The sequence below is a fragment of the Penicillium lagena genome, assembly GCF_028827675.1.
Source record: "Penicillium lagena strain IBT 129212 chromosome Unknown utg000001l_segment0_segment0, whole genome shotgun sequence".
NCBI classification, from domain to species: Eukaryota; Fungi; Ascomycota; class Eurotiomycetes; order Eurotiales; family Aspergillaceae; genus Penicillium; species Penicillium lagena.
The window spans coordinates 2,291,240-2,313,678 of NW_026623222.1; the positions used below are offsets into that span (position 1 = coordinate 2,291,240).

Genomic DNA, 22,439 nt, shown 5'->3' on the forward strand with positions numbered 1-22,439 from the left:
AAAAGAGATGCGGTGGATGAATGCAAGCAGGCCCAGGACGCCATCCAGTGCTAATGCAAAACGAGGATGAGGGATCAATTGCTGTATTTCTGTTAGCATGGAGCCCGAGCAGATATAAGAGGAGGCAACTTACTAGATTTCCAACGGGGAAATTTGATCCAAAGCGTAGAGCCAGTTTCCACCCTGTTCCTCTTTCTCGAGCCTGTTCAGGAAAATCACGTCAGTTATATGCTAGTGGCCACAAAGACATTCAGAACACACCAGTCATAGGGCCAGAGAATGAGGTGGCCCTGCACCTTGTTCAAGAGGTCTTCCGCGCGTTGCTTGTCCATCACATCATCCACACCATGGAATTCTCGTCTGGAGCCAATGGTTGTGGCTCTGCGTCTTCGTCTCCGGGATTGTGTTTGAGATGTTGAGTTCAGGTTGATGGCTTCGGAGTAATCGACGTGCGTTGAGTTTGTCCGCGGCTTCTCCAGATCATCTCCCCCGGTACCATTCTCGTCGCTGTGTCCATTCTGGGCATGATTCGACGGCGTTTGTTCTGATGCCACCTCCTTCAGGGCAAACTTCTCACCAATAGATGAAATTGTCTCCTGCTTGGAGAGGTCAGGCTGCTGTCTGGACTCCTTTCGGTTGGAGTCAGAGGCCTCGAGCACGGCCTTTTCATCGATTGTCTGAGGAGTTTTCAATTCTGCTTTCTCAGTATTCGGACTGATGGGAGACAGGGGCGAAGTTGTAGTGGTAGCAGGAGTGGTGGAAGTGGCGCCAGGCGGACCAGTAGTTTTCTGGTGAGGCGGGTTGAATGACTTGCTGCTCGAGTGGCTTTGCATCTCGGCGAACCGCTCTCCATACGCGGCGTACTCCTTGTACTCCTTCCAATTCTTAACCTCGCTGTCGGGCATACAGCGGAACACAGACCGGAATATCTTGGTGTTCTTCTCAGCCAGCGCTTGCCAGGTGTCCAGATAGAAGGCATCGTTAACGGGATCTCTCATACAATCTTTATCCACAAATATCCGCTTGAGATCCGGAGCGGGCACGTGTGGGTATCTGGAAGTGTCATGGTTCTCCTTGGACATGATCAGACCGCTGCTACCAGTCTCAGACTCGCGACTGGACGATCCTGAAGGCACATGGCCCTGCAGCGGAGTATCCAGTTTGGAGTTGGACTCGGAGTCATGAGGTGTGTCAGTAGAAGATCCCTGTCTACCATCTTTTCGCGGGGAACCCGTGCGAGATACTTTTCGTGGTGACTGTTTTGGTTGCCCCAAGGTGCCCTTGCCCTCACTGGCAATGGGGGAGACCAAAGCTTCTTTGCTATCAGCCAGTATTTTCGAATCGCGAGCAATTCCAAGTCCTGCTTGGGAGGCCGCTTTCATGTTGTCAACGCCATCGCCATCCACATCTTTCTTGTGCTCGGGTTTGTCCGTGACACGCGGGTCGGCAGTGAGCTTGCGACTAGACTTGAGGTTAGGATTATTGCCCTGCTCCCAGTCGACATCGTGGTTGAAACTGTGCATATCCTCGGAGCGAGATAGGAACTCGTCTTGGATGCGATGCCGACGGTCAATCATCTCTCGTTCATCCTGTCGTTCTAGCTTTGAAGATTCTGAGCCTCGTCGCTCCCGAAATTTGTCATTGGCTGGACGGGAGTCTTCAGCAACTTCGATCTTCCGTAGCTCTTCTTCAGTGGCAAAGTCGTGCTCCATGAGCTCGTCAACGTCAATTCCAAGATGCTCCCTCATCAGACGCATGCGGAGTGTGTGTGGGAACCGTCCAACGAGGTATGGTTTGCCATTCATAGTGGACATGATCATATCCGTATCGCGCACAATGGAAGCAACTTCCGAATCTCGCGACCCGAGCATGGATCGTTCGTTGATATTGGCTGAGCCGATAATCGCAGCACGATCGTCAACTACCATGCACTTCGCGTGGATGTAAAGTTGTTCTGTGACTAGCTGCTTCTGAGGACCGATTTTGCCCCAAGCGCGCAGGCTGAAGAATTGGATGTAATCTTCCGGCTCGATCCCTAAAGCGCGAAGACGTCCGAAGATTGAGGTCTCTCCACGACAGATACTGCGGTACTGGCACTGCATGATTAACCGCACGCTCGTTCCACCTTCGCTGTCCACGGTGTTCTGAAAGCCTGGCATCAATGGAATGACTATAACTGCTCGCCATACTTCTTCGTTCTTGGCTGCTCGCACAATTCGCTCCACCAATGCGTCACCAATGAGGTTCTCAATCTTCTTGCCATCGATTTCACAGGTACTGATGAAGAACTGGTTCTCGATGTAAACAAAGTGTTCCGACTCCTCAATCAGCTTGACGTAGGCATTCATAATACTATGTTCGGTGACAGCAGGCGTTCCTGTAGACCACATGCTGCTCGAGCGCAGGATTTGTACCTCACATGTCCCATCCAGGCCCAAGGCCTCCATATCGCCCGGGTTGAAATCTGGCGGGGGCAGGAGGAACGGGGTTGGCCGTGTTGGTTTCCGCTGGCGAAGAATATAGTTCCACCGCTGAACGAAATGTCGAGTGAGATCTCGGGCAGGCTGGCCTACGACGTGCATAGAGATATCATGCCAGGGCATCCGTGGCACAATGTTCCGGTCGTACATTTCTTCGTATGGCTTGTCGAGATCATAGAAATCCTGGATCCGAGGGTTTGAATAATCCTTTCCGGGCCAGAGCTGACAGTGGTCTGAATCCTTCGGCAGGTCCGTTGTTTCGAACCCCGTAGGCTTGTCATCCGTCAGCTGATGTTGAGGAGTATCCCAACGTCCAAAGCAAAGATCGATGCCTCCGACAAAGGCCAAGGTGTGGTCGACGATACACAGTTTCTCGTGATGGGCCCAGAAGAAGGTGTTTTGGCGGAATTGGTTCGGGGACCTTTGAACAAACACGTTGGGATGAAGGTCCAGGAGAGAGAACTTGGAATATTCCGAGTCGATGGGTATGGCCGAATTGATGTTTCGGTACATGATCACGAAGACCTTCACTCCTTCTCGAGCTTTCTGTTGGAGAAGACGGTCCAGTCGCCATTTCTGGCTGATGGCAGCCGGGCGTCGCATATACAACTCCGGGCTGAGCCACCAATCATGGATGTAGATGACATCCTTGGCCTGGTTGATAGCTCGCGACACAACCCACATATGATCCCGTGCATCAACAAGCCACTGCGCAAAGCAATTCTTCCGGACTGGAGCGAAGCTGTCAAATCGGTTAGGTCTCGCCCATGGAGTGTTGGTGGCCATGAACCGAATCGAATCTTCAAACTGCTGGAGTTGACGTTCGTTTCGAGCCAGCAGCTTCAACTTCCGCTCCGAGTTCTCGAGACGCAGGGTATGGTGTTGAGGATGCCTCGCAGAGTCCTTGGCAGACTTGGCCAAATCCTTTGCCTTTTGATGCCGAAGGCTCATCTTTGGCGTCTGGACCTTAAAATGAGCGTCTACCAGGAAAACGTCATAAATATTCATCTCCTCGGGAGAGTCCACGCAGACAACGTAACTGTGCCGCACAAGGAACCATTTAGGCGAGTGCCGCTTCTTGATGAGAGCCGGGGTCAAAGCCCTGCGAAAGTCGAGACCTTTCGAAGACTGGATGATCAAATATCCTTCTTTGCCATGGTAGCTCCCTTCTGCAGCAAGACGCACACCAAGAGCAGACAACTCCAAAAACTTACACAGCCGGTTACTGTCGGCTCGAAAGATCAAGAAACTGATCATCTTCTGCAGGTAGAGCTCAAGCTTCCTCCGCTGTCGTTCTGGGTAAGAGGATTCCTTTCTCCCCGAAGCACCTTCGACTGCTGATTCCTCTCCCGGCACCACGACACTGGATTTTCTTCGGGAAAAACCAGAGGGACGACGTTGGTGATGGGGAGCAGTCTTTTTCTTTCGACCCGCCCTCTCCGTGCCACTCATTACCTCGGGGCCAGTTTCGTACCCTTCTTCCTCGCCCTCGTCTTCAAATTCGCTTTCTAACCCTCGTACGCCACGTAGGTAGGGAAAGGCACTTCTGGGGAAGCGGGGCAGGGTAGCGGCGTTCTCGGAAGGTCGAAGATACTTCTGGGTACCGAAATGAAGCTTGTACTTCAGATGTAGATTGGCGAAGTCTCTCAAGGTGCGGTGGATAATCCACTTCATTCGTGTCATGCCACTTCCGTATTCCAATTCAATTCGAAACACCAAGTGGCGATCTCCAGAATGCGAATCAATCTTGCTGTCTGTGACACGAACCTTCAGTTGCTCTAGGAGAATTGGGATTCGTCTGCTCCCATGTTCGTCTCGTTGGAACGCGCTGGCCAGAATCAGCGCCGCGGGTACAGCCGAGGCGAGTTCAGCTAGCAATTCCGCGGATTTCGCATTATCCGCGGTATTGTCTGTCTTGCGCCGTTGGCCAATGAGTTTGAAGCCGGCTTTGATTTGCCGCCATCGCTGGGCACCCATACTAGTGCCCCGTTCGGCCCGATGGCGTCTCCAGGCGGCTGTCAAGCTTTCTTGGTTATCTGTGGGACCAGCAAGTCCAGTCAGACGCCTAAGATGGCTAGGGCGCGGTTCGTCCTGGTTTTCCTGTCCTTCTTGCGGTCGTCCAGCGTAGGTGAAGCCACGGTTGGCCCCCCAGGGGCTTCTTAGCCGCCGGTTGATCCGGTCACGCCCTTCATCCTCCGAAACACCCTCACGCCGCTGGGGACTGAATTCTGTGGTGCTGGCTCTCCGAGGGAAAAATTAGAGCGGTAATTCTCAAAAGGCGCGAACGAAGAAGAAAAGTGGAAAGAAGGCCGACGGGTCGTTTTCGGCGTCGTAGGAGCAGTACGGTTGCCCATGTCTTCATCCGTCTGCTGCCTCCTTCGAGTGAATTGTCTCTTTTTCTTGGTCCGACGATCACGCTGCTCTCCACCGCTTTCCTCCGCGTCCGCATCAATATCGCTTCCTTCTTCTGCCAGGGGTTCTGGGAAGTGAAATTCCCCCCTCTCCGAGCCGGGAGTAAGCAAATCAGATGGAGGTGGTCTGAAGTCTGGAATCGTCGCTCCACTCGCCGTCCGTCCGTGCGATGCAAATGAGGGTGACACTGCTAGTGACTTGATCTTCTCGAGCAGTGACAGTTTTCCCCTTGTTTGGTCCCCTGCCTCCTCAATCAATGACGCTGGCCGGGACTGTGATCGAGACTGGGGCAAGTCGACAGCTTCATTGTCTGTATCTCGAAATTGCACACTCGGGGTACGTGACGATGGAGACATTCCAGCAATGGACGGTGGATGCTGGTGCCGGCTCGATGGTGGCTGCGAATCGTCCGCCGACCTGTTCATGGGGTGGCTGCTCAGAGACGCCGGCTTGATTCTCGCTGAGCCATGTGCCGAAGACGGCGGCCGATTCTCCTTGTTCCCACGCAACCCATCGGCGTTCTTGGATAACGGTCTGATGTCTGGGCTTCCATTCTCATCCGTGCTCTCCGCTACTCGGGTCTGCTGTTTTGTCGATGCGGGCCGACTGGCTTCCGTGGGGGAGGGGAACGGGGAGGCCATTTTCTGGGCATTGGCGATTGGGAGGGGCTCTGGCTTCTTTGACATGGCCTTGTCAGGGCTGTGCTCTGCCTCCCTCTGGAAAGCAGTGGCCGAAACAGCGTCGGTCATGGTGCTAGTGGAAGGTACTTGTCAGTAGCAGGTCATGAATCGGGCCATCCCACTCCTTACATGTGGATCAAAGCAGATCCTATCGCATATGATGTGATCTTCCCACCGACATGCTAGTTAGATTATGGGCGGAACAGCAATGGGGCAGCGCAACGTGTTGACAATTATTAAAGGAGCGTTGCGGGAGTCGGATTTGGTTGGAACCGCGGTGGAGTTCCGCCCCATCTAGTTGCTGTGACTGGGCCAGCCAAGACCTCGAAGGCGGTCTGATCCTGGGCAGAAGTAGAAAAGGGGTTTTTGGATCAGGGCAGGACGGTGATCGGGCAACAAGGCCTGCTGAACTGAACTACCGGCGATGGAAGAATAATAATCAAGCAGCTCTCCGGTTGCTGCCACAGAGATAGCTGATTTGGCCATCACGTGTCATCGTTTGGGATCACGTGATGTATTCGGACGGTGAAGGTGCGAGTATAAGATCACGAACTATTATACATGAAAGAAGGAAGAATGTGAAAGAGTGGGATGACAGGTGGTAGTGGACACCATCGTGTGGTATTTCTAAACAGGCCACCATTAGTGGCCATATCTATCCCTAACAAACAACCGGGACTCCCTCGGCTCTTCTGATATATACCCGAGTCAAGCTGGAGCCACTTCAACTCCCCCGCCAACGATTCCATCTTCCACCCTCCACTTGTTCAGTCAGAGATTAGAGTAGAGCCACGGCACAATTATCATGACCGACCCAATGAAAACCCTCGACACCTCCGGCCGCCCCAAGCCCACCGGCGTGTCGCAAAAGTCCTATGCCATTGCCGGCATCCAAGTGACCGTCTTCGGACTCGACGAGCTCCGGCCACAAGCCAAAGATGTGGCATGTTTGTGGCTGCTGCACCCGCGATTGGCGACACAAGAACGGATGACCGGCGTTGCTGAATCTGCCATTTCTGACTGGAATGGCAGAATTAAGGATTCTCCGTCGGCCAAGGGCTTGATAGCCGTTTCTTTTGACCAGCGAAACCATGGCACACGACTGGTTGATCCGCTCGCCAACGAGGCCTGGAGACAGGGTAATCCACGTCATGCGCAGGATATGTTCTCCATCTTCCGTGAGTCTCTTCCGGTGATGAGTATATCATATTTCAACTAATGCGAGATTTAGAGGGTACTGCGCGAGACACGTCTTTACTGATGGACTACCTCGCCTCATTTATCTTCCCCAATGGTGAGCATACCATCATCGAGAACCTCGTGCTGGGGGTCTCGCTAGGCGGCCACGCCGCATGGAGCTGTCTGCTGCATGACCCTCGGATTACCGCCGGTGTGGTTATCATTGGATGCCCAGACTACATCAATCTCATGGTAGACCGCGCCCGACTGTCGAAGCTCCCCTCATGGACCAAAAGCAATCCACCCGGCGCGGAAATCCTGGGCTCCGAGGCGTTTCCTGCGTCCTTTGTGGATATTGTCAAACAGTATGACCCCGCTAGTCTGTTTCTGAGTCAGGTCGATTGCGGAGCAGGAGAGGGACCGTTGCGTGAGGGACCGCTCCCTGATCCGACAGAGAAGGAGAAGCAGGCTCTGCGGCCACTCTTGACCCGTTGCCTGGCCGGCAAACGGATTCTGAACCTATCTGGTGGGGTGGATAAGCTTGTGCCATATCACCGGGGAGAGGAATTTCTGAAGTGGTTCAAGAAAGCGATCTCGCCTGACGGGTGGTTCGCGGATGGTGCAGTGTCTTTTGAGGATATTATCGACCAGTCGGCTGGCCATGAGGTAACGGCCAAGATGGTGGACGAGGCCGTTCGTTTCATCAGCGAGACGCTGGCGGCTGGTCCCAATGGCGCTGGTCGAAAGGGTTCGGTCCGGGAATCGAAAATCTAAACATACATAAGAGTGAATAGATATGTCTACAAGAGTCCTACAATAACCCCCCCTTATTCTCATGTAGAATCCCAAAGCACAGTAGTGAAAAAACCTCCTTGTGGTATTTGCTTAACACAATGTGAAATCGTCAGGGCATTCGGAGGCCATGCTATGCGGATATTGCATACACAAAAACCCTTCTTTTCTTTCCGGCCTAGCCGGTCTTTTTGTATCCGTCCCCATTGCTGGCAGACCCCAATTCATTCCGTCTTCTCCGGAAACACCATCGAATTTCAACGCTTATGCGACCAGCTCAACAACACCACCAGCCTCCTTGATCTTCTGCTCGGCGTCCCGGCTGACGTACCGGGCGCGAACAACGACGGGGATCTCGGGAAGGCGGCCCTTGCCGAGGACCTTGGAGTAGCCCAGAGGGAGGAGGTCAATGACGGGGGCGGTGTCGGTCTTCTTGCCGCTCAGGTAGGCGTCACGCTGCTCGGCGGGGACGAGGGACCACAGCTGTGAAGAGGGAGATGTTAGTCACAATTGTCTGTATCGTAATGCCTGGTCGTCATCTTCTTCTCCAAATTTTGCCAGCCCGCTCGCTGCCTGTTCCCACAAAGCCACATAGCCTCCACACACATCCTCTCACGGATTCGATTGTTTGATGGAACGTACCTTGTCGAGGTTGATCGTGGGCTTCCAGAACTGCTGCTTGGTCTTGTGGAAGTACCGCATACCGACCTTACCGAAGTAACCGGGGTGGTACTTGTCAATGTTGGTACGGTGGTGGTGCTGACCACCGGCCATACCACGACCACCGGGGCTCTTGCGGTGCTTGCCGATACGACCGTAACCGGCGGACACATGGCCGCGGCTGGGGAGAGAGAGAGAGGTTAGCGATATTGTGCTGGCACGAAGAGGTGGCCTGTCATGTCGATCGAGTTTTTCGATGTCGCGCGCATGGGCATGAAAAATAGAAATTCGAGGGCCAGGAAATTCAGGAGAGGGAGTCGACTCACTGCTTCCGGGTCTTGGTGAAGCGGGTAGGCATCTTGTCGGCGAGAGTGGTTCGACAAGTTGGGCGATGAAGGGGGAAAGGGTCGTCGACTTCTCGATGGTGGAAATCCAGATCGCTGCCGGGAAAGTGTGCGCTAGCGGTCAGGTGATCATAGGGTCAAGCCCTAATTTGCGGTGGCACTGACCGCCTTCTCCTTACGCATAATTGTTTTTCTGCCGCTATTTGTTCATACTTCGAACAGCCCGAGTTCAGTAAAAATGACTTCTATGATTTTGTATGCACCTCAAACTACCCTTTCTCCGCAAAGAATCCCGATAGCCGTTGAACTGTCGCTTGGAATGGCTGCGCGGATGATTCTGACACCAAACTCCCCCGGATCCAGCCTGGCAACTTGCCCTGGATGCGCGACGAGTCATATCGCCGGTCGATCATCACGATCGCCGCATAGTCGTTGACGTGCCGGATGGCCCGTCCTATACACTGGTTCACTGCCCGCATACACGAATTTTCATAGTAATCTCTCCCCGCGGCTTTGGCCGTCGCCTTCCGCTCCGACTCGGATCCAGTGCTCTGCTTGTAGGTCTTTTCCTCAATGTACTGGATCTTGGCCTGCCAGACAGCGCTGCGGATGTTGGGAAATGGTAGGCCAATGATCAGCACACCGCGTCCAAGTCTGTCAGAGAAATTAATGCCCTCCGACAACTTCCCGCCTACAACGGAGAGGAGGAAGGCACCCGATCCGGACTCGACGGCCTCGGTATATTCTTGAAGCAATGTGTCCGTCGCTGTTACCGTCTCGCGTGATTCATACAGAACCTTCTTTTTGCGTTCAATCATATTCAGCGTGGTTTGGCCATTCCCATTAGGAACGGGCTTTTTCCACACGTTCAACACATGGCTGAGGTAGTCGTAACTGGGGAAGAACGCGACTACGCCGTCAGGGATGACCTGACAGAGAGTCGCTATAGTCCTTCCAAGATCGACAATCTAAGCGAAGTCAGAAAGTGAGAAAGCAGAGGCCGGGAGATGTTTACCATCTTTTCAGATTGTCGAGCTTCATAGGTAAAATCGAACTCGGAGCCAAGAAGACCTCTGGTTAGGGACTGTGCAACCAAGTTCTTCTCGGGAATGACGTGACCATAACTGAAGGTGTCGAGTCGTCCGGTTGGTACATAAGAGAACAAATGGTTCAAGTAATCGGTCATCTGTGGAACATGTCAATCAAAGCATAAATACCAGGTGGGACTAGGAGACTGACGGGAGACATGGTCCCACCGGCAAGGATGACTGCCCGAGCTTCTTCGACAATTTCCCGAAAGTGGTTGGTTGGGTCAAGCAACATGTATCTCAACACCACATCTTCCGGTGTAATATGATAGAATAATCGCCCCTCTTCGGATGGGTTCATCAGAGGCAGAAGAAAACTTTGGATATGGAAGAGAACCGGCACATTGGTTTTCTCTCTGGTCCGGCCTGCCTGTGGCTTCTCAGAAGATTCAACATATCCATCCACTTTCCGGGCGAGCTTGCTCTCCTGCAGATATCGAGAGAGCTTGTACGGGTTAATCTGATCTACTCCCTTCCCGGCCATCAGATCCGAAAACTGCACCGAGCCTTCCGAGGAACCCTTTTTCTGGGAAATGGATCGTAGATAATCCGCAATAGAGCTCACCAGCCGGATCACTTGAGCGACATAGGTTCGGTTTTTGCCTTTCAGCCGGTTCTTGAACTTGCGTGCGTACGTCGTCAACTGGGAGATTGCAGTCTGCAACTGACCCAGCGACACGGTCACAGAGTGGATACCAGCTATTGCATCCATCAAGTTGTGGGCTTCATCGATGATCACGACGTGGTCCTTGACGGACAGGTTGAGCGCATCCCGTGCTGACCTTTGCAGCAACAGGGGATATGGTAGTGTCACAATCTACGAAAGAAAGTATAAGAAGCAACCCAGAAATGTTATGGAAGCGGAAAGACTGACTTCACTGTGCTTGATGACCGAGCGAGATGCATAGTAGGGACATACGCCAATTTGCATACCGACTTTGCCCAGGTCTTCGATGTCCTTGACAGTTGCCAGAGCGTGGTCCCGGAACTGGAGAACCAACGCCTCGTCATCCTTGGACGGAAGAAAAGAGCACTTCCTGTCAGCGGCTACGCCAGACTGCTGTAGATCCAGACAACGTTCATTGATGGCGGTGGCGTTCTCCAACGCTCGGACTTGCGGATTGATACAGAGATTCTTTCTTGATCCGAGAGAAAGGTGTTTCACCCGTTCCTCGAGTTTGGAAAGCTCATCTTTGGTCTCCGGGTCGAGGTCTCGGGGAATGCTCGATGGGAAAGTGACTCGTCGCAATTCACCCGCAAACTGACTCAATTGAGAATGGGTGCGAGAGCAGTAGAAAACTTTAACCTCGGCATCTCCATCGTCTTCATCTTCTTTCCGGGAGGAAACCTTGCCCTTGAACTGCTCTAGAAGGGCCAAAGTGCTGGCAGATAAGCCGTCAAAATTGCCGGACTCGCCTGCCGGCTGCTTTCTATCGTCTGTCTCGCTGTCATAGTCATCTAGGGCAAACTGGCTGTCATCGTCCGCATCAGGCTGCGTGGCTGGCTCATCGACACGCTAGATCCCGGTGTATTGATATGAGAACAGTTGGTCAAGTCTCAGTCGAGGCTCTGCTTACCTGTTTTTTCCGAGGGCGCTCGGCGGTCTTCTGCGCCTGTTTCAGCCGCTCTTCCTCCTGCTTGATCTTTGCTAAGCGGGCTTCAAACTCATTTCTCTTCTCCGTGAGCTTGCGGCGGGACTCCTTTTTGGCGAATTCGAGCATCCATTCCGGTTCATCATCATCGCCTTCAAAGATGTTAAGAGAGGTGCTCGTAGTTTTTTTTGGGGGGTTTTTTTTTGGTGAGGCAGTAGTCTTACCTATTGCGCGATCGACTGACTCTTGAAACGCCTTGCGCTTGTGGTCCCGGAGCCAAGTCAACGCGCCACAGATCAGGCTGAGCGACTTGCCCTAAGCAGGGGGTCTTAGCCCCAGTGCCATGCAGGCCAGTCGTGAAACCACACACTTACAGTACCTGCACCGCCGTTTAGTAGTTGGTCTGCTCCCCCGTTTATTTGCCTGCTTACTTACCAGTGGGAGACTCAAATACTGCGACCTTGCCATCCTCCAGGCAGGCATACAGGGCTCGCATAAACTGAAGCTGGATATCATAAGGGGTGTATGGGTGATGGAAGTCCTCCATCTCATCTGCCGACATTCTGGAAACCACGGAAGCCCTTGGCGCGGATAAAAATAACCGAGACGATTAGACTAGTTAGTTACCGTGAGGTGGAGCGACCCCGTAGGGCACAACTGCGAGACATTTGCACCGAACCGGAATGGCGATGGTGGGTCAGGAAGGATTATTTTCGTCTCCGTCGTTCGTGTCGTGTCGGGTCGTCGTGTCGGGCGAAGGAGGACAGGCAGTAAATATAGTGGGGTGAAGAACCCTGGAACACCGCCAGGGACGACTGACGGTACCTCGACAGCCCACTCTTGGCGGAATTCTTCTAGTTACCCTCCCACTGACCACTGCCTACTTCCCTCCTTCCGTGGATTTTCTCTTTCGGTCGTGGATGCTCTCCCCCAACGGCCCGTTTCCATCACTGATACCTCCTCATTCCCCTTACCAGTCCCCACCGCCACCTCCCCGCAGGCCACCATGAACAGACCACCGCAGGGCCGTGGTCAGCAACGGCTGGGAGCGACCTGGTATCCAGGGGGCCAGGATGACTTCTACATGCCGGAGGTCATCTCCCCCTCCCCCCAAAGGTGCGTCGCCCGAACTGACTCTTTCGCCCCCCTCCCCCATCATTTCATCATTATGCCCCGGGTCAGGATGCTCATCCATCCGACCAGAGTCATGCCCGAAGTCCCCGAACACATGCAGGACAACCTCGCCCAGATGGAACATCACGCCCCCGATCCCCGTCGCGGTCCACAGCCACCGCAGTACAACAATAATAATAACACTCGTGCCGCATACCCCGAGCGCACGTCCTCCGCCGCCATCGTGCACAGCCAGCAGCCCCAACACAGCCAGGCGTACGACCCCAGCCCGTACGCGCAGTCGGCCACCTACGAGAGTATGGACCATCCCAACTTCTCGCCTTTCCCGGTCTTGCGCAATCCGCCGCCAAACGTTCCTCCGACCGATGAACAGAGAGAAGCGAGCTTGGAGCGCGCCCGCATGGCGGTGCTGTCGACCACGGATCCCGAGATGCAACTGGCCTGGGCTCAGGACGCCCTGGCATATGTCGAAGTGTCCGCGCAGAACGAAGCCCGCTTGTCGTTGACTCAGCCGCCGCGCCCGCACACACCGCAGGTCGAACGGCAGCTGAAGGTGGATGCGATGAACATTGTCAGCTTCCTGGCCGAGCAGCACCACCCCAAGGCAGAATTCATCAAGGGCATGTGGCTCGAATTCGGCAAATTTGGCTACCGTGTCGACCGCAAGGAGGCCTTCCGCTGCTATACGCGCGCCGCGGAGAAGGGATATGCACGCGCCGAGTACCGCATCGGCATGCAGTTTGAGAGTTCGGGCGAGCCAGAAAAAGCAATCAAACACTATGAGCGGGGTGTTTCTTCATCCGATTCTGCTTCCTACTACGTATGTTTTGTTTGGGGTGAAATCATGACTTGGGTTAACACTAACATCCGGCCAGCGTTTGGGTATGATGATTCTCCTCGGACAACACGGTCAACGCCAGGATTTCTCTCTGGGACTGGACTACATTCGACTCGCTGCGCAATCCTGCGACCAGAACGCACCGCAAGGTGCCTATGTGAGTGTCCCACGCATCAATGTCGAGGATGGGTTTCTAATATCAACAGGTCTATGGCATGCTCTTAGCCCGGGAACTCCCTCAAGTCAATGTTCCAGAGACTTATCTGCCGCTCGATCTAAATGCATCCCGTATCAACATCGAGAAGGCTGCCTACCACGGATTTGCTAAAGCTCAGGTGAAGATGGGCGCTGCATATGAATTATGCCAACTGGGTTGTGATTTCAACCCCGCTTTGTCCCTGCACTACAACGCGCTGGCGGCTTGTCAAGGCGAGCCGGAAGCCGAGATGGCAATCAGTAAATGGTTCCTCTGCGGTCACGAGGGCGTATTTGAGAAGAATGACGAATTGGCTTTCACCTACGCACAGCGTGCGGCCCAAAGCGGCCTGCCGACCGCGGAGTTCGCGCTCGGCTACTTCTACGAGGTGGGCATCTTCGTGCCGGTGGATATCAAAGAAGCCCGAAGCTGGTATGCCAAAGCCGCCGCGAGTGGCAATAAGGATGCATCCGGTCGAATCGACAGCATCTCGCGGTCGAAGACTCTGTCCCGCAAGGACCACGAGAAAGTGGCCATCGCCCGCATCAAGTCGCGACGAGGGGGGTCCTTGGAAGCCACGCCGGAGAATATTGAGATGCCCGATCCATCCCGGATGAGTCTGAACGACAGCAATGGATCTGGTCCTTATTCTGATCGCCGCCCGCTGAACATGCCCGATCATCGACCAAGCTCCGCATTTGGCGTGAACCCGAATCTGCGCCAGAATCCGCCCCCCGGCTATGGCGGGCCTCCTGGCCCTCGGACTCCGTCTTATGGGTCAGGGCCCATGGGTTATCGCCCGCCTGGTCCGGCTACCCCAGCCAGTGCCCCTCCTGGTCCACAGGGAATGATGAGTCCTCCAGGAGGTGCCCCACGAGTTGATGCCGGGTTCTCTGCACCAATGGACCGCAGACGCCCCCCACGCCTGGACGCGGCAACCCCAGATCGCAAACCCGTTAGGACTCCTGTGGGTTCTCATGGCGGACTGCCCTCGCCCCGTCCCCCGGCCTCCCCGCGTCCGCCAGGCTCGCCTTCTTTCCCATCGCGAGGGGAGTCTCGCGGGCCGTCTATAGGCTCGGGCTCCTCCACTCCCCAGCCATCCGTCACCTCGTCGTCCACTTCGTCCCAAAAGCCATCGAAGCCATCGAAGCCTCCTGGTCCTGTGCCGGGCAAGGGCCCCAAGACTTTCGAAGAGATGGGAGTGCCCAGTGCTAAGAATGACAGCGATTGCGTACGTCCCCCCCCCCCCCCCCCCCAGACTTCTCCCTGCCTGTACAGCTCACTGACTTTTCCGCAGATTGTGATGTGATTGATACCCTCGTGGAGTAGCAATCTTTTCCCTTGCATCTTGTCCATGTTTTACGAGTTCCCTGTTGGGCGTTTGATCCTTTTGAACCTTGCATATCTGGTACTTTGTAATCCCGCTCAAAATTGTCATCGCCGTTCGGGCGGCGAAAGTTGTCTGTTCTATCTGGCGTCTCCATTCCCCTCTGCTGTTTCCACATAGTTGCATTTTGCCCCCTCTTGCTTTCTCTGAACATACATAATATTCGACTTTGGGAATTAGTTAGATCTAGCACAGTCATGCAACATGTTTCCTATTAAAAAACCGACTGCTCACGTGGTGCTTCACACCTTCTCTCCCTCTTCTGCTCTCCATTTTTATCTCTCCCCAGTCATCGCCATGGCTCCCCGCAAGAGCAAGGCAGATGCGGCAGGCGGGACTGATGGTGCGTTCTCGTCCCCCAGAGTCACTGGAAGGTCACTGACTGGACTAGGCACAGATGCTGCCATGGTACTCGACTACCTTCGTGAGTGTTCCTGCCATACATACGTATCCCTCCGCTGCTCACCAGGACGGATCTGGCCCTTCCAGGCAGACAGAAGTGCGTATGTCTACTCTTGATCCGCTGGATTCTGGCTGACCTGGAGTCGGCGCAGTCGTCCTTACTCGGTGCGCCTGAGGCTCCCCATGCCCTTTACCATATATTGACTGATACAACTACTTTCCAGGCCATTGAGGTCTCGGCAAATCTGCACAATAAAGTCAGCAAAGGTGAGGGCTGTCTATCAACCCCATGATGCGCTGCTACTGACGAATCATGTACAGCGCAAGCTGCCAAGCACCTCCAGAAACTGCATCAAGACGGGCAGATTGAAGGACGCGTTTCCGGTCCGTGGGTATCTATACCTTGCCTCCCCTGCAATTACTGAATCCAGGTTTAGGCAAGCAAACTGTCTATCATACTCTGCAGGATACGTCCGATACTTCCATCGCCGATACACTCGCTTCGCTGGAACAGGAGAAGAATCAGCTTCAAGAGGAGCTTCACGCTCTCAAAGCGACCGAGAAAGAGGCCCGCGCGGGGCTGGCAGCCTTCGAGGCACGACCCCGGTTGACCGGGATCCGTCACGGCATCCTCCAGCTTGAAAACGAACGAGACGCCATCCAAGCTCGACTGGCCGAGCTGGACGGCGCCGATGCGGTCCAGGTTTCGCTCGCCGAACGGGAAGCGCTCGATCAGGAATGGAACCGCTGGCAACAACATGCCGCGGTGCGTCGTCGCATTTGTCGCGAGCTGTGGGGAATCTGCTCGGAGGTGCTGCCGGAGGGGATGACTGCGCCGGAGCTGTGGGTAAGTACATCGTGCTATCATTATCAGGCCCGAGCCACTGACCAGGTCGCGTGGCCTAGGAGTCGTTGGGGCTGGAAGGGACGCTTCAATAGAGAAGGGATTCACCGATCAGTTGACAGGGAATCTAGTGGCCACTACTATTAATATTGTCAGACGCCTAGGCATAGCATACATATTTAAGTCGTGATCAGGCAAGCAAGAATGCGTGTACCGCTGACTACATACTTCTGACCGCCCGGACCTTCTCTTCCCCCACTCTGCTCTCCTCATCTTCTCTGTCGCTCTCCCGCGTTTCTTCTTCCTGTTCTTTTCTTTTCCTCTCTTCTCTTCCTCCCAAATCAGCGGCGATGCAGGTGTCGGCCTCTCGCCAGGAACCTGCGGGCTCAAATCGTCCCGACATGCGAGGTCGCGCGCTTCCTGTGCCTTCCGGGCAGCCTGTCCAGAATGGTCACTCGCGCAACCCCTCGGGCCTCGACATGGCTCGCAGCCCGCCCAACCCCGGCAACAAGAGTGCGTCGGATTCCTCTTCTCCCTTCATCCACATCATTGTGCTGGCTCTCCAGCCCATCTCGGGACTTCAAGCTAACTCAACTCATCCATAGACACCAAACATGTTCCCTGCAAATTCTTCCGCCAGGGTGCCTGTCAGGCCGGCCCCGCCTGTCCTTTCTTACATTCAACCGACTCGGCCGTGGACTATGCTCCATGCAAATACTTTACAAAGGTATGGGTTCAGCCAGAAATTTCGAACCCGTTGGCTCCGGCTTTCCCGGGGTGCTGATGTTTTTTTCTTCTTTCGATGTAGGGCAACTGCAAGTTCGGCGCAAAGTGTGCACTGGCGCACATCCTCCCCGATGGTCGTCGGGTCAATCGTCCGACTGGAGGCATGAGCATGGGCGGCAGCCATCTGAACCTTGGTGGCCGAGTCAATCCGCAGACGTACGTCAACCAAGACTCCGCCTTAACCAACTCCGTCCTCTCGCAGCAACGTATGAACGGCCACGAGCCTCGATATGCCCAGCAGGAGGACTTTCCAGCCTTGCATGGACAGCAACAGCCCAACTATGATACGATCCCCACGATTGATGCCGGGTTGGCCTCGGACCCAGGCTCCAAGTATGGCTCACCGGTGGACGATGTTCGATTCCCCATGTCGCCGAATCACCACCATCTGACAGCCCTGGATGCACCACTCCCAGCCTCATTCGACAGCCAAGGGATCTCACATGCCGCCCGCTATGGTCCAGTAGCGGCCTCCGTTCCCTCGAAATTCGGCGTCGAGCTGTCTCCACCGGCACAGCGGCCCGGTGCGGACGCTTTTCGGAACCTTCGCGATTTTGGACAAGGGTTTGATTTTCGGAAGCATTCGTCCAACATCGGATCATCCCCCCTGCTCCTGATGACACCATTGGACCCCGGTTCCTGCACTCGTCCCGCCCCGTTAAACCACGCATGCTCTCCGCGTCCGTCCCTCGACCCGCTGCCCTCGATGACTGGGCGGAGGGCGATTTCCCCATGGAGGAGGACTATCTGCCAATTAACCTGCATGATGATGTCCTCACACCACAGGAGAAGTTGCGTCGACTCTCGCGGACAGACCATGACTTGAGTTCGAGCCACCGCGACATGAGTGGCCTGGGCATGACCAGCTCCAGTTTCTCGAAGAACGGCTCACCCTTGGCTTCCAGCCCGTCTCGATTTGGTGCGCTGTTCGCCAAGCAGCGTCAAAAGAAAGAAGACGATACCCACGTTTCCTCATACCCGCACATTGGTTCTCCGCTGCGTGAATCGTCTTTGAACCCCATTGGCAGTCCTAGCCTGGGTCCCATTGGCAGCCGTACATCCCACGACGGCTCACCATTTGTCTCCAGCCCTGGCCGCCAATCGTCGATGTCTATGATTTCCGAGCAGCTCAGCGGCATGTCTCTCCACCCAGGCCCTGTCCGGCACTCTTCCGGCAATGGACCAAGCAGCAGTGGCCGCCTGGACCGTTCCATGGCCTCTCCGTTACCCACAAGCAAGATCGACGAAGAGGAGCAGAGCGACTTGGTCTTCTCCATGGAGGAAGAGGAGGGCAACAAGCGGAACAGTGCATCCTGGAACTCTGATACCAAGGAAGATTCCGCCGCTTAATCATGTTTTTATCCTTTTCACGACGACACGGGCCAAGCGACGTTCACGCCTTCGAACATTGTTCATATCAACCACCAAAAGAGAGGCATTGGAGTTTTTAATCGGTTTACTGGGGCACAATAACAGCATACGGAGCGTCACAAAAAATCATCGGAAGTCACCGGCTTTCGCGGCTGGTATCCCATGGAGTCGTGGTTCAACACAAAGAGACACAAGAGGCATCCGGAGACGTCGACCTCTCTCCCTCCATTCCATTCTCTGCACCCGTCATAGACTGACCAACCCAACCATCTTTTTCATTTAGACTCGTCCCTTGTTTGCCAAGGGATGCTTTTTCTCGCCTGCAGATTCGTCACCTCTTGTATTTATCCCCACTTCTCTCTTCTTTTTTGACCTGGATCTTTTGATCATCTTATCTCGTTTCTTGGGGTTTGATATCTGACTTCTGGTTGGACTTCTTGATCTCAACCTTAACCTTTTTTTTTTTTTCTTATCGGTTCCGTGTGTTAGGTCATTTTGATCCGCCTCTCCTGCTCTGTTTGGTTCATGAGTCAACGACCTTGTTTTTATGTGTTGGTGTTTCTTTGGTGCTTTTGTTTAATTTTCGTTTTTCATGGATCGTGTGCCGCCAAGAGCCTCAAATCATGTACAAATTGGACAATGCGGTACTGTGCAAATAGCAGACGTGATTCATCGTCTCACATTACTCCCACTTAATTTTTGATCTGGTAATATGGATTGGTTCGGTTCCTAGATTGACCTAATCATACATACGTCCTAACACCTGCAGAGAGATATGCCCTTGTCCCACCCAGAAAACTCCAGTCCGAAATGCTCGGCCTCAGCATCAAACCAGAAGAGCAATGAAAAACAAACTACTCAGTCCACTTTCATTCTGAATTAGATCTCGTCCCGGTACAATGCACTGCCTTGGAGGTCCGCAGGACCTTCGTGTGTGGACTGTGCCTGGATCCGAGAGATTTGCTCCGCCGCAACGCGATCAGCCAGAATGCCGTGCTCGCGGATCTTGCCATCGGCGGCCCGCACCTTGTCCGCCAGGTCCAGGTAGAGCAACTTGTACAGCTCGTCTGTGCCAGCAACGATCTGTTGCACCATCGCGTCCACTGCTTTGGGCGCAAGGGCTTCCACGCGGCTGGCGAGGACCGTCTCCTCATCAGCCCGCAAGCGCTTCGTGGCTTCCTCTCGTTCCTTTTTCTCTTCGGCCCTCTTGCGCTTTCTTTCCTCGACTCGCTTCTGACGCGCGTCTTTCGTAGCCATGTACTTAAGGGAATGGCTCAATTTCTGCTGCGACGGGGGGACGATGTCCAAGGGAGGAGTGGAGAAGAAGAGCACGCGGCCTTTGTCGTCACAGTGAAACTGCGCGCGGATATCGGGAGGGATTGCCGCGTTGGCGGCGTCGCTGAGGTTGAAGACTTCAACCGGACGGGGCGCGTTGGGGTTGTACACCGCGGGCTGCAGGCGATTGGCTGGGTAGGGGGTGTAAGCAGATGGCTGCGCGTAGGCAGGCGATGCCTGGTAACCGGCGGCCACGTGAGGCGACTGCTGAGCGAAGTTGCTGGGACGGTGCTGGAGGTTCTGGTACATCTGCGGCGGATAAGCTCCCGCGGGACCGGGTACCGGAGAGGTCTGGGTTGGCGCCGCAGGAGAGCGTGCTTGAAGTGGAGGGACCCCAGGGAGTGCGGCACCACCTGGGCTGCTCATACTGGCCCGTGCAAGTCCTTGGCTCATGGTGGGTTGGCGAGCCGCAGCCGGAGCCATGGTGGGCGGGGGTACCGGTGGAGGTGATGGAGTGGGCTCTGGTGGCGGAGACTCCTGCAAAAGAATGGAATGGTTAGTCTGGAAGTTGCACCACTTGACGGTGTTTGGGCACTCACATTTTCATCCCGGGGCCGGCGATGGACAGCACCCACAACAGGCGGTGCGTTGTCCGCTCCCCAGGTCGGTTTAGGCAGATCGTCGGTCTCCTTGGCATCGTCCTTAAGCAGGTGCTTGATCGGACTAGGAATCTTCTTGATCTTCCGAGGCATATCAAACAGATCCATCTCATAGTCCTTGTCTCGCACCTCGTCGGGAAGACAGCTGGCCCAGGTCTTGATTTTGTTCAGTTTGTGCTTTTCCTCGTTGTAGCGAGCTTCGCAAACGTAGATCTCCTTGTCTGGTGCAAGATCCCTGGGGCGACCCCGGCTGTACCGAGTGAAAAACATGACGAAGCAACGGTCCACGATCTCATCGATCCTGTGGTCGCGGTACTGACCAGTCTTGACCACTTCGTTCGGATAGAAATGCTTTTCAAACTGATGCACCGTCTGCTCCGGACGGTAATACCAGCAAGCATTGATCCACTTCTCCCCTTCCGAGTCTTGCCAGGTCCGGTAGATCTGCGCGACAATGGGCTTGGTCACGTCGTTTGAATTTTGAATGTGCACCCAGTCTCCGACCTTCCACAACTCGCCTCGGAATAGAATTCCATCCGGCAGTGGGAAGCGACCATCCTCCATGAGGAAATCGCTGTCAGGCTTCTTCTTCTCTTGCTCGGCCAACTTGCGCGACTCGTTCTGAAGATCGACCGCATCCTTGTAGATCTGGCTGTCCGACTGGTTGTACAGCTTGGCATTTTCGAACATGAGATCCAGATCGCGCATGAAGTGATCGACCGAGTGGTACTTCTTGCGCTTCGACTTGCGCTTGATGATATCGATGGCAATCGGCTCCTTGATCTCGATGTAATAGTCCGGGTAGGCGGCCTTGTCGGGGAGGCGTTCAAAGTGGCCGATTTTCAAGTAACCACCAGACCCTTTGAATTTCCGGATGCCCTTCAAGATGGTCTTGATCCTGGTCTCCATGGGAGTATCCACGCGCGGAGGGCGTCCTCGTTTCTTGGGTTCATGGGCAGATTTCTGGTTGGGGTCTTTCACTCCACGCTTGGAGCCTGGTTTCGGCCCGGGTTTCTTCCTCCGCCGGCCCTCCTCGTCCGAGTCCTCCTCGTCATCTTCCTCCTCCTCTTCCTCTTCCTCCTCTTCTTCGGGGAGCGGGTCCGGCTCTGGTATTTCTCCCAGATCGGGCAGCTCAGCCTCCTCCGTAGAGATCACTCCATGGTCCACCAGCTTCTTGAATTCCGCAACGAAGACATCCTGTTGAGTGCAGAGGTGGTTAGTCGCGTCGCGTCTCTCAGAGAGTTGGTTTCCCACGTACTTTGATGATGATTGAATCCTCATATGCTTGAGACTTGGGACGATTGTATGTTTGGGCATTATGTGGGATCTAGCAAGCAGCAGAGACATGTTAGTGGCGCATTGCTCATCGCAGGAGAGGAAGGCTCATACCAAAGCACAGTCGCGCACAAAGTCCCCAAATTGCTTGTATTCACGTTTGTTGATTTTTTGTTTCAGTATACTCAAGGCCATCGGCTCCTTGATGATGTCGTAGTAATCGGGGACGATGCGCTTGTTCACGCTGCGTTGGAACAGTCGCGACGGGTCGTAACCACTACGGCGCATACCAGTTAGACAGATCACAGGCGCCAACGCAGACCCAAAGACTTACTCTGGCTCTCTGTAGTCGTAGATTGCGGTCAGGACCTCCGTCATGCCCTTCCATTTTTCGTCGGTGAGGGCGTCGCCCTCGATCGACTTGACGGGCTGGTCAGGCTGCGAGCTTTCCTCCGACGCCATGCTGACTAGCACCCACAGCGAGACGCTGAGCCAGATGCAACAATTCTAGGATGCGATGGGGAATGGAATCGGAAGGCTCGATCCCTTTTGAGAATCGGTCACGAAGAGCGAGAGCGAGAACAGTAGGAGAATGTTTGCTAAGTGCTGAGTCAGCAAATGTAATATTACGTCCCTCCTGTATTATGGTGGTATCGACTATCCCTTCCATTGCACTGGCAATCCCCAACAGTGAAGCTAAATCATAAAGATATCCCCATGCTGTAGTCCTGACCGCTGCTCCTGTCGGGAAGGTGTCTGATAGTGCCCGGTCATCCATCGAGCCAGTGCCAATGTGCTGATGAGTTAGAGCACTGCGACACGCTCTCGTGGCCAGGCTCCCTTGCCTAGAGACAGTGACCAGCCTGTCTTGTGCTCCGATTATTCTCTCACTACTCTCCGGCGAGCTCGTAGCTTCCTCAGTTGACCCAGGGACCTACCCCACACCAGTCGCGTCATATCACTAGCAGGAGTGGGCCTCGGCCGCAGGAACCGCCACCTTTCTTCCGTCTTCTCATTCCGACACTCTCCTCTTATCCATCGGCCT

At 54.5% G+C, this 22,439-nt stretch overlaps 6 protein-coding genes across 6 annotated transcripts; 3 read left to right on the forward strand and 3 right to left on the reverse strand.

Annotated features, from left to right (window-relative positions):
- Positions 1-74: 74 nt before the first annotated feature.
- On the reverse strand, positions 75-5,641 carry pld3 (phospholipase D; the record flags this gene model as incomplete). Its single annotated transcript, XM_056972926.1, has 4 exons — positions 75-81; positions 134-202; positions 262-4,722; positions 4,767-5,641. 4 exons carry the CDS (start codon positions 5,639-5,641, stop codon positions 75-77), a joined length of 5,412 nt encoding a protein of 1,803 aa, XP_056838043.1.
- A 736-nt stretch (positions 5,642-6,377) lies between these two features.
- On the forward strand, positions 6,378-7,525 carry N7510_001000 (uncharacterized protein; the record flags this gene model as incomplete). The annotated part of the gene is made up of 2 exons (XM_056972927.1): positions 6,378-6,750; positions 6,804-7,525. The coding sequence occupies 2 exons, from the start codon at positions 6,378-6,380 to the stop codon at positions 7,523-7,525; spliced, it is 1,095 nt and encodes a 364-aa protein (XP_056838044.1).
- A 282-nt stretch (positions 7,526-7,807) lies between these two features.
- On the reverse strand, positions 7,808-11,789 carry chl1 (DNA helicase; the record flags this gene model as incomplete). The annotated part of the gene is made up of 11 exons (XM_056972928.1): positions 7,808-8,026; positions 8,186-8,384; positions 8,530-8,661; positions 8,821-9,515; positions 9,563-9,733; positions 9,787-10,452; positions 10,510-11,151; positions 11,213-11,379; positions 11,452-11,542; positions 11,602-11,606; positions 11,663-11,789. The coding sequence occupies 11 exons, from the start codon at positions 11,787-11,789 to the stop codon at positions 7,808-7,810; spliced, it is 3,114 nt and encodes a 1,037-aa protein (XP_056838045.1).
- Positions 11,790-12,233: 444 nt separating this feature from the next.
- Positions 12,234-14,704, forward strand: N7510_001002 (uncharacterized protein; the record flags this gene model as incomplete). The annotated part of the gene is made up of 4 exons (XM_056972929.1): positions 12,234-13,181; positions 13,237-13,356; positions 13,406-14,626; positions 14,693-14,704. 4 exons carry the CDS (start codon positions 12,234-12,236, stop codon positions 14,702-14,704), a joined length of 2,301 nt encoding a protein of 766 aa, XP_056838046.1.
- Positions 14,705-15,079: 375 nt separating this feature from the next.
- Positions 15,080-18,164, forward strand: N7510_001003 (putative spindle poison sensitivity protein Scp3; the record flags this gene model as incomplete). The annotated part of the gene is made up of 9 exons (XM_056972930.1): positions 15,080-15,125; positions 15,180-15,206; positions 15,272-15,451; positions 15,506-15,568; positions 15,622-16,031; positions 16,385-16,541; positions 16,634-16,755; positions 16,837-17,338; positions 17,395-18,164. 9 exons carry the CDS (start codon positions 15,080-15,082, stop codon positions 18,162-18,164), a joined length of 2,277 nt encoding a protein of 758 aa, XP_056838047.1.
- Positions 18,165-19,064: 900 nt separating this feature from the next.
- N7510_001004 (putative RSC complex subunit (RSC1)) lies at positions 19,065-21,856 on the reverse strand (the record flags this gene model as incomplete). The annotated part of the gene is made up of 5 exons (XM_056972931.1): positions 19,065-19,997; positions 20,060-21,316; positions 21,378-21,446; positions 21,509-21,671; positions 21,729-21,856. The coding sequence occupies 5 exons, from the start codon at positions 21,854-21,856 to the stop codon at positions 19,065-19,067; spliced, it is 2,550 nt and encodes an 849-aa protein (XP_056838048.1).
- Positions 21,857-22,439: the final 583 nt, after the last annotated feature.